At 38.2% G+C, this 13,893-nt stretch overlaps 1 protein-coding gene across 1 annotated transcript in view; it reads left to right on the forward strand.

Moving 5' to 3' along the window:
* Positions 1–12,586, forward strand: part of LOC141991379 (D-threitol dehydrogenase-like) — a 37,521-nt gene extending 24,935 nt beyond the window's left edge. The window contains exons 7-8 of the mRNA XM_074959671.1: positions 3,696–3,813; positions 11,951–12,586. Coding sequence (XP_074815772.1) covers positions 3,696–3,813; positions 11,951–12,146 — 314 coding nt within the window. The 3' untranslated portion in view covers positions 12,147–12,586. The remainder of the gene's footprint in view (positions 1–3,695; positions 3,814–11,950) is intronic.
* The last annotated feature ends 1,307 nt before the right edge of the window (positions 12,587–13,893 follow it).

A 13,893-nucleotide genomic window follows, 5' to 3' on the forward strand; every position in this document is an offset into this window, starting at 1 on the left:
TTTTAGTTTGTGCACACTGAAAACTGCAATGCCTTAACTGGGGAAGATGCAAAAGCCCTTATCCTCTTAGGAAACTCCAAGTTATTTGTTACAAACAGACAAACTGGGAAAGTTTAGCAATGACTGCTTTTGTGAGGTGACAAGGTTAACTACTAAATTTGTACATAACTTGGAGCTGGTGTACGGCAATTAATCAAGGAATTATATTCCACTCCATTTCAACGGCCCACATGGAGTGCTGCATCTGTGATGTGATACACACACACACACACACACACACACCCCAAATAAAAAAAAAAGAGCGGAAAGGAGAAATATTTCCTCCAATAAAATCCTAATTATTTTGTTTTGGAAAAAAAAATAATATATGGAATGGACTTGGGTTTCAAACTACACAATGCATTATCTGACAAATGAAGGACCTTTCAAATCTTTAATGCATACATAAAGAGGAGGAACTATTAGCTATGTCCTGCTCTCTCCCAATCCTACACACACACAAGTTCTCAAATCTAAGTACACGAGAAGTCACATTAAAGTCAATGGGCCTACTCACATGCATACATTTAAATGTGCTAAAGTGTTTGAAGAACTGGAGCCTATGTCATTTCAGTGTTTTTGCATAATCCAACAATATTGTTCTTTATTTACCGGCCTTTTCCTATAATTTAAGTTGCAACATTTATAAACAGTAGGTTTAGAGGATAAATGCAAGTTCTGGAGTATAGGAGAAGTGAGAACATAAAAACAGCCATTCTGAGTCAGCCCAATGGTCCATCTAGCCCAGTATCCTGTCTTCTGACAGTGGCCAGTGCCAGAGGTGTCAGAGAGAATGAACAGGACACTGCAATTATGGGGTGATCATCCCCTGTTCCCCAGCTTCTGGCATTCGGAGGCTTAGGATCACCCAGAGCATGGGATTGCATCCTTGACCATTTTGGCTGATAAAAATTGATGGACCTATCCTCCATGAACTTATCTAATTTTTTTTTTTAAGCCAGTCATACTTTTGGCCTTCACAGCATCCTCCTGGCAACAATGTCCATAGGTTGACTGTGTTTTGTGTGAAGGAGCACTTCCTTGTGTTTGTTTTAAATCTGCTGCCTATTAATTTCACTGGGTGACTCCTGGTTCTTGTGTTATGTGAAGGGGTAAATAACACTTCCTTATTCACTTTCTCCACACTGTTCATTATTTTATAGACCTTTATCACATACTTAGTCATCTCTTTTCTACGATGAACAGTCCCAGTCTTCTTAATCTCTCCTTCTATGGAAACTGTTCCACATCCCTAATAATTTTTGTTGACCTTCCTTATATTTTTTCCAATTCCAATATATCTTTTTTTTGAGATGGGGCAACCAGAACTGTATACAGTATTCAAGGTGTAGGCGTACCATGGATTTATACAGTATACTCCTTCCTTAGATATTTTTAAGGTCAGGCTTGACAGAGCCCTGGCTGGGATGATTTCGTTGGGGATTGGTCCTGCTTTGAGCAGGGGGTTGGACTAGATGACCTCCTGAGGTCCCTTCCAACCCTGATATTCTATGATTCTATGACATTGAGATTTTTATTATCTCACCCTTTCCTAATGGTTCCTAACATTCTGTTAGCTTTTTTTTAATGCTGCAGCACATTGAGCAGATGTTGTGAGAGAACTATCTACAATGACTCCAAGATCTCTTTCTTGAGTGGTGACAGCTAATTTAGACCCCATCATTTTGTATGTAAAGTTGAGATTATGTTTTCCAGTGTGCATTACTTTGCATTTATAAACACTGGATTTCACCTGCCATTTTCTTGCCCAATCCCCCAGTTTTGTGAGATCCCTTCGCAGTCTGCTTTGGACTTAGTTATCTTGAGTAATTTTGTATCATCCGCAAACCTTGCCACCTCATTGTTTACTCCTTTTTCCAGATTATTTATGAACATGTTGAATAGCACTGGTCCCAGTACAGATCCCTTGGGGTCTCTCTTCACTGTGAAAACTTACCGTTTATTCCTGCTCTTTATTTCCTATCTTTTAATCAGTTACTGATCCATGAGATGACCTTCCCTCTTATCCCATGACTGTTTACTTCGCTTACGAGCCTTTGGTGAGGGACCTTGTCAAAAGCTTTCGGAAAGTCCAAGTACAGTATATCCTTTGGATCGCCCTTGTCCACATACTAGTTGGCACCCTCAAAGAATTCTAATAGATTGGTGAGGCATGATTTTCCTTTACAAAAGCCATGTTGACTGTTCTCCACCATATTGTGTTCATCTGTGGTCTGATGATTCTGTTCTTTACTGTTGTTTCAATCAGTTTTCCTGGTACTGAAGTTAGGCTTACTGGCCTGTAATTGCCAGAATCACCTCTGGAGCTCTTTTCTTTTTAAGAAAGCTCTTTTTTAAAGAGCTCTTTCTTGAGTGGTAAAAATTGGTAAAATTTTCAAAAATTGGCATTACATTAGCTTTTCTCTAGTCATCTGGTACAGAGTCTGATTTAAGTGATAGGTTGCAAGCCATTTAGTAGTTCTGCAATTTCTTATCTGAGTTCCTTCAGAACTGTTGGGTGAATACCATCTGGTACTTATAAGGGTGACATAAAATTGCTAGCTAAGCTGTTTTAATGCTCATTTTCAAACCGTTGTTTATTTACTGAATTTTCCTACCTGTATTATATGGTGCTTGCCAGTAGTCACATGAAACTAAAACCAATTTGATATGCTGATACACCTTACAAAAATTCAGTAGTGCACCTGCCTTTTAAAACACTTTAATACCAGACACTGTGTTTTTTTTACCTCATTAATGGTATTTAGTACTGATTTCCCTCAGTAAAAAAAGAATTACAGCTCAGTAATATTTAATATTAAACTGCACATGTTTAGATTTCACTGCTTTTTTAACAACTTTGCTTAAATAGGTCAGAATGGAAGCCAGGTAGCTAAAAATACTTGAGGAGCAGATCCTTAGCGGGTGTAAATTGCGAGAGCAGAATTGACTTCTACTGATTTTGGTAGCATTATGACACTTTACACCAGCTGAGGTTCTACTCTAAAGTAGTTTTTCCTTGGAACACTGGAAGAGCTCAGCGACAGGGTAGAACTAACAGAACATCCAGCAGAAGCAAGCTTGAACATTGTAATTAACAAGCCGATCATTTTCCTTTATGACTGACATGTGACATCTGTGAAACATTTTCAAAGGCTTCAGATTTTGAAAGTGGTAGATCATCTGAATTTTGGGCACACATGTTCACAACCCCACAAACACCTGATGAGATAATAGAGAGAGGTTATAAATTAAGCAGAATAACTTGTTTCAGGCAGTTACTTGTATGTGTGTATTATAAAAATTGAACGTGTGTTTGTGCATATGTTTCTATTTGTGGGATACAGCCAAATATTTTGAGTATATCGTTGTAATATCTTTTTTTTGTAGTTCTAAAATCTGCAGTCTGTTTTATTGCTGTTGTTTCTTCATTTTCTCTTCAATCCTCCAGCTGTTAATGCAAAAATATTAGATGGAATATATTATATTAGGAAAAATATAGATGTAGGGATTTGCTATATTAGAATTCCTTCATGTTACCTGCCAAGCATCAGGGGAAAGGGCAGCTAGTTCATTTGTGCATGTTGTGATTTTTAGCTTCCCTGTGCATATTAATATGTGAAGAATCAATATTTCGTATTTCTGAATTATTCTAGTGCCTCACCCGCAGAAGCAGTTAGCATACAACGCCTCAAAAGCTGGGGTCGTAAAATTAACACAGACATTAGGAACTGAATGGATTGACAGGGGAGTAAGAGTCAACTGCATTTCCCCGTAAGTACAATGTAGTCTCATTTTATAAAGTACAGAAAAAATGAAATGTTATAAGAAGTGTTCACTGCTCAAATTAAGAAAATCTAGGAAAACAAAGTTGCTAATTAGCAGGTGGATTGCATCCCTTTTTATTTTGCCTTCTGCTTAACAAAGGTTTAATCACTATAACCAAAGTGTTCTCCATGGCTGTGTATATTGAGGGATTTGAGAAAAGGTTTTAGCATTTGATAATAGGTTTTCCAATAACATGAAGGGCAATTTTTCGCATTTCTCTTCCAGATGAAAAATTTCCTTAGTTCTGTCCAAGCCTTCTGTGGTTTAAGAAAAGGCTTTTGACACTTAATAGACAATGCTTCTCCTTTTTTTTTTCTTTTTTTTTTTTTTTACTTCAGACAAATATACAGACACTTTAAAAGCTGTATTGTAGTGCTGTAATTGAGACACCATTCAGATCTGGCAATTACAGGATTTTTAGGTGTAATTTTTTCAAAAAATATTCATTACAAGTTACATTTTACCTAATTTTTGAAATCTTAAAGATGTAGGGGGTTTTGGGTTATGTTGTTTATTTGTTTTGTTCTTTTAATAACACGAAGCAAAGTTGTTTTTTTTTCTTCCCCTCACACACTTTTTCTCTTTCTCTCTCTCACACACACTCTTCATTATACAATTTTCAGTGCAAGTTAATACTGAGCAAAAACTCAAGTGGATGACATTAATTGGGAGCAGTCAAATTCCATAGACCACTGAAGTCAATCAGAGTAAGAAGTGCAGAATTTTAATCCAGAAGTTTAACTAACTGGTATATGTAATAATGAAAATATGATGTACATGAAATTAAGAAAAACAAGTTAAATATTTTAATCCATAAAGTAGAGAAAAATATCACAGAGTTCAATTGAAAATATCTTTATTTTGATTCTATAAATTCTTTGATTTACTTCTGTATGCTGGCTCTGTTTGTTATTATTTATTTATTTATTTATTTATTACTAATAATAATAAATGTAATTCCATTCTTAGCTCATTGCAATCCACAGATTACTTAAATAACATCCTATTTCTGAACTAGGATTTACTCACACCAGTACCAACAGCTCAACGTTGCTGATCCAGTGTCTAGGTCTAGTTACTCTACACCAGCTTCCAGGGCCAGGAGGACTGAATGAAGTTAGCAAAGCTGTAGCAAGAACTGGCAAGGCAGAGCTAGTGTTAACAATAGAGGTAGGAAGCAGAGAGGCTTTTAGCTGCAATGAATTAATTTTTATATACAGGTTGGAGCTCCTGGGGCCCACCAGAATCAGAAAATATTGGTCATGTTTCAATATACTTTCTGGCTGAGAAATATATTGGTACCCTTTATTAATATAGCTGGAATATTAGTGTCACATTCAGAATAACCGTGGTTAAAGAGGCACTTAAGTTATAAGCTTTCGGGTGTTTAAAACTTCCTGCAAAAAATTACCCATTGGGCTGAAATTTCTGCTGCTTGTTAAATACACTTATTTAACAAGCAGCAGAAATTTCAGCTCAACGGGTAACTTTTTTTTGCACGAAATTTTGCAGGAATGAATATATATACATATAAAACATTTTTGCAGAGAATATAGTAAAACTTCATGTTAGCTGTGAGTTGTCTGAAAATGGAGAAAAGGTATTTTGATGCTTGGAAGGGAAAAATCCGTTCAGAGGATTTTCTTTTTCTATCATTAACCAAAACTGGGTTTAATTTTAATAATTCTTACTCATCCTAGACCTTTTGGTCCCACACCTGCAAACTCTCTCTATGTGGGAATCCCATTGTAATAAGGGAGACTTTTGTTCATTGAAGGCTGCCAATGCTCAGTGAGGAAAAGAGCTTTTGCTATACCCAAGGAACCCTGGTTTAGACATACTAGTTATGAATATTTGATAATCACATATGGTCTGACTGGAAGCCCACTCAAATCAACAGGAGTTTTTCCATTACGTTCAATGGGCTTCGGATCAGGCGTATATTGTCCATGATTTTCTTGGATTATTATTAACAATGTACCAAGGTAAGGAGCTCTTGATACATACATGCTGGCACCTGCACGTACTTAAAACACTGCATGTTGAACTCAAATGCACTTATGTTCTTTTCAATGACTGGATATTCAAATTCATTTCTCTGCTGACATGGAAACGTGGAATACATATTTCAGTCTCATTCTGTACATTAAAGAAAGGTTCTGGCCTGTCCACAGATATGTTCACACAATCCCCGTGAGTCAAATCTTCCAGTCCTAGCTCACAATCTGATTTTGCAAGGTGCTGGGCATCTTCTCCTCCCATTGCACTCATTTTTAAGAGCTCAGCACCTCACAATTTCAGGCCCGGTTCCCCTCTGGGGCAATAGGCCCACTGATGATGCTGAACGCTTTGCTGGGTGGAAGAGTGAGGGTCTGGCCCGGTTTCACAGATCTACCTGAATGCTGAAGTGAACCTGGCATATAGACTTTATTATAACATGCAACTATTTCAATAAAAGGACCCCATGGAACCCCAGAAATGTGCACATAAGCCTCAGTTCAGCAAAGCACTTAAGCACATACTTTATTTTAAGCAGGCAAGTACTCCTGCTGAAGTCAATGGAACTGCCTGATGCTCACAGTGGAGCACGTGGGCCCCAGGTCAGGAAAGCCTGCAAGCACAAACCTGAGTCCATCCTTCTTCCTGAACGGTGATGTGTTCTGGAATCGGGGACATGCTGAAGTGCTTTGTTGGATCCTGGCTATATCAGTGTCCTTATATCTCCACATAGTCACATCTGACCTCGAGCGTTCTTTCAACATGACAACATTCACTCTTTTTTTTCTTTTCCTTTCTTGTCAGCTTTCATCAATTTATTTTTGTAAATGAGCATATAAAACATAGCATCGGAGCTGTGCATAAAATGTATCCGTGCATACAATGTTATGGCAGGGATTTTTGCATAATTTATTGAATTTCTGAATTCTCTTGCTGACCAGGTATCCCTGCCTCACATTTTATATAGTTCACCAGTACAGCCTCTTTCTTTTTGGGAGGGATACTGAGGATGGGGGGAGTTGGAGGGTGAGTGAGAGAGAAGTTCATTCCTAGCTTGTAGATTCACAAGGCAAATTTTCTTTGGATCCAACCCAGATCACAAATAGCCAATGCGCTATCCAATTGGCAGTGTTAAAAACCTATCAGCCCTTGACATTGCATGCCAGAATCTTATGAATATATTATATTTTGCTCTCACGTGATATTATTAACATAGGGCCTCATCCTGATACCACTGAAATCAGTGACAAAATTCCTATGATCACCAGTAGATCTGTCCCAGATACTATCAAAGTGAGGGGAAAAAAAATAAAACCCCACATTAAATTAACCCATCTTCATCAAGAACAGGAGACACAACATACAATACCTAATAGCTGCTGAACTGGGAAGATAAGTGTTAATGTCCAATGAGAATAAAATATTGTGTGTTGATTGATTTTGCAGCTAAATTGCTAATTACGTAAAGTTAAATGAATCATATCCTTAAAATTTATTACTTATTTTAGTGCAAAGAACTGGCATTGATGCTACATGAAGGTGATGAAAATTGGAGCATTCCATAGTTGGAAAATTGCAAAATATTTCAAGAGAAACTTTTAGTAACGCCTTGTGTCTCAAATGCCTCCTAATTGGTCACATTGTATGCTGGGCTAGATTCACCCTGTCTTGGGCCACTTTTAATTTCTGCCCAGTGTCCTGGTGGCAGGAAGCCCAACTAGAGGAGAGTTGAAGCAGCATTAAATGGTTGCATCTTCTCATTTGAGGATCTATGGGAGAACAGCACATCCTCAAAACTGGACAAAACTGGCAGGTGAGAGGGCAAGATCAGAATGAGAAATGGATGCAATTATTCAGTTGGGCAGCAACCACTGGGGCTTATATAGAGTCCAGGTAACAACTTACAGCTGCCCTCTTGCAGCTGAAACCCTGAGGGACAGTAGGGGTAAATTCTATCTGTGACAGTGCCCCCCACTTAATCAAGCTGCCTTGACAATGTTAGCACATGCATTAATACAACAATCAATAACATATGACATTTTCTATTTAACAAGTGATAGAAAATACTACAAATATGCAACGTGGCTGAGTAGACATTATAAGAGAACCTTTGCTTTTTCGGGGTGTCCTGATTGCGTGCTTGATTTTGCAAATTTTGAATTGCATTCATACCCCTCCCCCAAAAAAATTTCATTCCAGTTTGTTTTTAAAGGGGGAGAACTTCAGACTGGTGCTCTATTTGGTTAGGGCAATTTGAGCTGGAGCTTGAATTCTAAGTTCCTTGAACAGCAACTATGGTCAAACCTGGGTTATCTGAACCCTAGTGAACCAAAATTCTCAGTCATCTGGGGGTCAGATGTGTCCCCTGAAGTTTGATTTGAAGCCCATATCCTGCGGAGCTTCTGATTTGCATAGCAACACAGTAGGCCAGGCCTATAAGCCTGGACTAATCAGCTGTGCTAATCAGTGCTCTCATTGGCTTGCTCGTATAACACTCTCTGTTGTCTTTCCCCTGAAGACCTTGTCAGCAACGTCAGTAGAAGCTAACTGGCCTGAGTTTCCAAACAACACAGGTTCCACATGCAACTAACACCATCTCTGTGCATTGCTATTTAGCCTCCTTGACTAATAAGCTCTGCTTCACCAGCAGAATGTGTCAGCTCCTTGCTCTGTGGAGATTCCAAGGTGCCTCAAGCTTCTTAACCTGGATCCCATGCAAGCGCCATCACCCATGGTTCCAGGATATTAAGATTCTCAAGCTTATGATCTCCTGCTTCATCTGCAGTCCAGGACACTATAGAGCCTGTCATGTTATTGGATAGGTGTATGGAGTAGGAAGGAGGCACCATGTGCAATGAAAGAGGGGCTGAGCTACTGTCTAGACTAGAGGCAGCTATAAGATGCCCAGTATCTAGAGTTGGTCTGAAAGGAGTACAGGAGGTGGTGAAGCAAATCAAAATTTCTGCATGTGCCCCAATTATGGAGGGTGTGCAAACCATTGCTAGGGGAGTACGCACACAAAAGTAGTGTGAGATTGCAGCACAGGAAAGAGCTAAGCACCACTATATCACCCAAAGGCTTCCCAATTAAGCAGCATTACTGTCCCCATTAAGCAGCAGTCATTGCTGTTAAGTATCTTTGGATTTAAACGTAATTCCTTGAGAGAGGTCCCAATTAAGTGGATCTCCTGATTAAACATTTTCTGATTAAGTGGAGTGTACTTAACTCATTCAAATTAATAACTCATATGAAAGAAATCAAATTACACCGAGAGGGAAGGTTCCCTGCCCCCCCCCCGGCTCATATGGGGATTGAACACACACAATTCCAGTTAAGTGATTTTTTTCCCCACTCTCTCTCATTGTGGAGATGCTTTAGGCAATTTTATTTTGTTTTTGTTTTTTAATGTCTCAAATTGCTCTATGCATCAACAATGGAATACTGATGTTCATGTCTAACCTTAAGGAACCAGCAGTTTGATAAAACATTGACATGCAACAGAAAGTACTGATAGGCCCAGCACTGCATGCTAGATGAGGTAGGGAATTAATGCATTGGCACTTGTCTTTGCTGGAACTGGTTAGAAGCCAACTAAAATCTGCCTAAAAGGGTTCTACAACATTAAATTGCCCAACTTGGCACCAAGCCTTTCCCAGAAGATGTGTACGATCAATGACATGCTTAATATTTATAGTATCAGTATGTGTGTTTGCAACTTTAAGTTGTGTGCTACATCTTTTTCTCTCGATAAAAATTGCCTGTGATATTTTTTTTCATCAGACCTCTTACTCTTGAAACAAAATTAAAGGAAGGGCAGCTGAAGGCACTGGTTCAATGATTTATAGTTTGCTCTGACTATATTTAGTCTCCATGTTATCTGTTTGAAGTTGGTTGATGAATATACATATATTATTTTTCTTAATCTGGGTCCTCTTCTTAGTAAAACAAAACCCTCATTTAAAAATGCCAGCGTTCGCTAATTAGGGTATCAAAACACTATAGAGGCATGGAAACCTAGAACCAGATCCTGCGAATGTTTGCCAACAGATATAGTGCTTGGTGTAAATCAAGAGTAACTCTATTGAATTCAGTGGATAGACACCAGTTTTACACAGGTGTATATCAAGTGAGAGGAGGATTAGGACCATAGCTTTCACTTCTGCAACTAAAACTCCGGTTTTCTCTCCAGAAAACCAGTGCTAAACAGGTGGGAGGGAGACTGTGCTTAGGAGAAATAAGTAGACTGTCTACAAGTTATACTGGAATTTATTCTATTTTTGTATTATTATGTGAGAGCTCAATCAATTTGCCCTTGCTCAGCATTTCTGAATAGTTATGGTTTTTATTGGTAATTAAAAGCAAATATAAAGCTGGTATTTAAAGTGTGTCCCGTTACTAGAAATGGAAATGTTGGGGGTATTCTGAATTCCTTCCACCTAGTAATGCGGTAAATCGAAGATTTCAGGCTTCATTTAAAACAAAAGGTAAATCGCATACCCAGAATCCAGTGTGTTTCTCAGACCTATTTCCTTGGAAGGATAAATTGGGATGATGAAGTTTCAGAACAAAACGGTATTTTTATACTTTGTTCATTTCATATTTATCACTAGCTTGTTTGCTAATTTTCATTTGCAAGAGGCAATTCTTCCAGCTAACTGGGTGCCTCAATGGGCCACTGATTTCTTTGAAGTGACAGTCTGTAAATATGCATAAAAAAGAGATGCAATTAGCGTGTGTGGTTCAGTGCAGCCTGATTTCATTGGCAAGTTTACCCACAGTGTTGATAAGCTACATTATCTAGAAAATTGGCCACTGAAAAACAGCACCTCTGATTGCCAGCAAAGGTTCCAGATAACAGGGTGCCGAAGAGAAATATAATTGAGGTTGAATATGTTAACCAAGGTGTCACATGCTCCTTAGAAGCGCTAATTTATCAGCATGTTGGAATTTTTATTAACATTTGGAATGCATTTCTACCACACTAATGAAGTGGAATTGGCAGTTCAGGTTTTAGTTATTGTCGTTTCTGAGAAGTTAAATGTAATTCCTCGTTAGATACAGTTATGTAAATATATTTGTTCAGGGACTGAAAAAATGACACATTTCACAAAATACAAATATGTTGTTAAGGAGGAGTTTGACAAATCAGTTCCAGTTAAAGTCGTCAAAGCCAGCCAAATATTAGTACTGTAATGTGCATTCTACAGTTTCCACTCATTTTTAGGGCATGCGAGGGAAATGAACTTAGCAGAGTTTTAATGCGTTCTGTAGTTGGCTCATTAATGTGAAACAAGCCAGCTTAGTACACGTTTTGTAACTGGTCATGCTATTTATTTAATGGGGGGTTATACTTGGCACATTTTGCTTAACTTTTTCCTTTCCCTGCCCCCTTTTCATCTTAAAGTGAATTTAGTGCTGCGAAAGGTGCTGCTGGATTTTGTTTTCAGTATTTTGGCATATGGAAACTTGGACTGTTTTCAGTTTCTGAACTGTATGCAAACATGTTGTGTAACATTAGGCTGTGCATTGATGAAAAAAGAAATTGGTAAATGGAACACATTTCCAAAATGCAGAGACAGACTGGTTGTGCTCATTTTGTTTCTACGATATGTTTGTTTTCTATAGGAAAATGTAAATTGGGTATTCTGGTAAGTAACCGAAGATAACGGGGCACCTATGTTAGCCAACGATACAAACGATGAGTGCTCTGTTTAAGAGGAAACCGCTAAGTCGATTTATCAACCATGAAAGACAGGAAGGGACAACCATGATTGAAGTTTGTGTTTGTAACTCCTTAGCAGAGCTACATGATGTCTAACGTTGTCCAGGGGTGCTGGACCAATTTGTACGGTGGGGATATTGAACCAGACTGTAAACCCCGCATATGATGGAAACAACTTCAAGCCAGGAGATGGAGCAGCAGGACGACCGGCACCACTAGTTCCAGCACCTATGAAAGCTGGGATCTTACTTTATTATTTCATGGTTTTCTTTTCCAAGTGGCATTTTGTATTCCCGTCACTACTTGTTTTATTGTTATAAGTGCTACGTATGAAAAATGTAACTGTGTGTGTGTGATTTTTAGGGGAATTGTAGACACGCCACTCATCCATTCTGAAGATCTGAAGCCTCTGGTACAGCGCTGGCTAACAGATATTCCTGCTGGGAAGCTGGCTCAAGTGACAGACCTGCAGGCGGCTGCAGTGTACCTGGCATCTGAAGCTTCAGATTACATGACAGGCCACAATTTGGCCATAGAGGGTGGTCAAAGCTTGTGGTAGAAAAGAACGGAGCAGCTTTCTTCGTTGTAGCACTTCTAATGCATGAGCACAAGAGTGGGAAGTAGATAGGAAAGAATCCTGATTCTCACCATAGTCTACAAGCGAAGATGCGCCCAGAGAATTCTGAGTTCCTCGCAGAATTGGGTTCTTTACATGTAAATAAAATAAAATAAAAATATATCTTTTCAAAAGTTTGTGCATAAAACACTTTAGAAAACAGATAAGGTAGTTAAACCAGTGCTTCCTTGTTTAAAATGTTGTTTGAAGACCTGTCTACTCATCTAGTCTAGAAATAATTTTGTAGGAAAAATGTATGTAATCCTTTATTTTCACGAATTTTTTGAGACTTTACATTCTGCATTCAATCTTTGTGAAGTTAGTACTTAAAAGAACGTAGGTAAGTTTACAACAGGTAAGGCCTCATCTGGTATTTAGTTTAACAGGGGAACATTTTTTTTAAAGCAAACATTAATTGGTCTGTGCTGCATGCTTTTTTGGGGGTGTTTTTTTATTCATGTTGTATCAGTGATATCTGTGAATTGTTTAACTTCCCCCCGCCTCCCTCCGGAATATTAAATGTGACCTCACAAAATAAATTGATTGCATTTGATCCTGAATGTTGCCATTTTATATTTACTGGTGTATTTTTCACAGTATTTTTATATATACACACACACACTCTCACTCACACACATATACTCCTCTGCCAGAAAATTATGTATTTAACAAAGAATTATGTTTTGCAAATATAATGGCTCTGATTCAAAGTCCATTGAAGTGAATGGGGACATTCATATGCTTAAATTAAGCATATGCATTCTTGGGCTCTTTTTTTCCCTTTGTCAGGCAAAGGTGAGCCAAAGTTTTACTGAAACTTTTTTTTTTTGTTTTTGTAAAATTCCTGAGAACTGCAAGTTCTCTGATGTGAATCTGTAATAATTCCAATGATTAATGCAGTTACATCAGTGGAAAAATCCGTATGGGCAATAGAATCAGGCTCATTGTTTAGAGACAGTAAAGTATGGCACAATAATAATGACAGTACTCTGCATTTATATTGTCTCCCATCTGAGGACTTTTAAGCTGAGCCTCTGTGATTAAAGAAAATTTATTTGCAAGAATTCACTTGCAAATCCTTGCCATTTGTTTTTCATTTGGCAGCCATATGTTACTGTAACATAAATAATTGCGGATGGATGTCATTACTTTTATTAGTACTACATGTCCACACGCTGGCTACCCATTATTGTGGTGAATTGCTATAATTGTTTCAGACTTGACATTCACCATCATGTTGTTAGCTATGTGTTTCGCCAATGTATTGTCATACTGGATAAAGTGTAAGAAGATACCTGTCTTCATTAAGGTTTCTGTGAGACCATTGATACTTAATAAATATTTCATGTTTCATGTAGATTCATTTTACCAGAGAGTGTTGATGTTAAGACTAGAGCTTGTTGGCTTGGAAAACTTGCCTCGTGTGCATGATCTACTTTATTGACAATACTTGGCAAACTCATAAGCTTCTGGAAAGCTTAATTATGGGAGAAATTGTCAAGCAAAACAATTAAGGACTTAAACATTTTATTCTTTTTCTGGGCTCACAAACTCTTGCCTTTCTATTAGCTCCCACACTTGCCTCATTCCGTGTCATTTTCTGGAAGGTTTCGTGCGATTCTCTCATCTCTCTGGCTGGCTTTTCATCCCAAGGTGCACACATTGGTGAACTCATCAGGAGTGATTCCAA

The sequence above is a fragment of the Natator depressus genome, chromosome 7 (assembly GCF_965152275.1).
Source record: "Natator depressus isolate rNatDep1 chromosome 7, rNatDep2.hap1, whole genome shotgun sequence".
Taxonomy (NCBI): Eukaryota; Metazoa; Chordata; order Testudines; family Cheloniidae; genus Natator; species Natator depressus.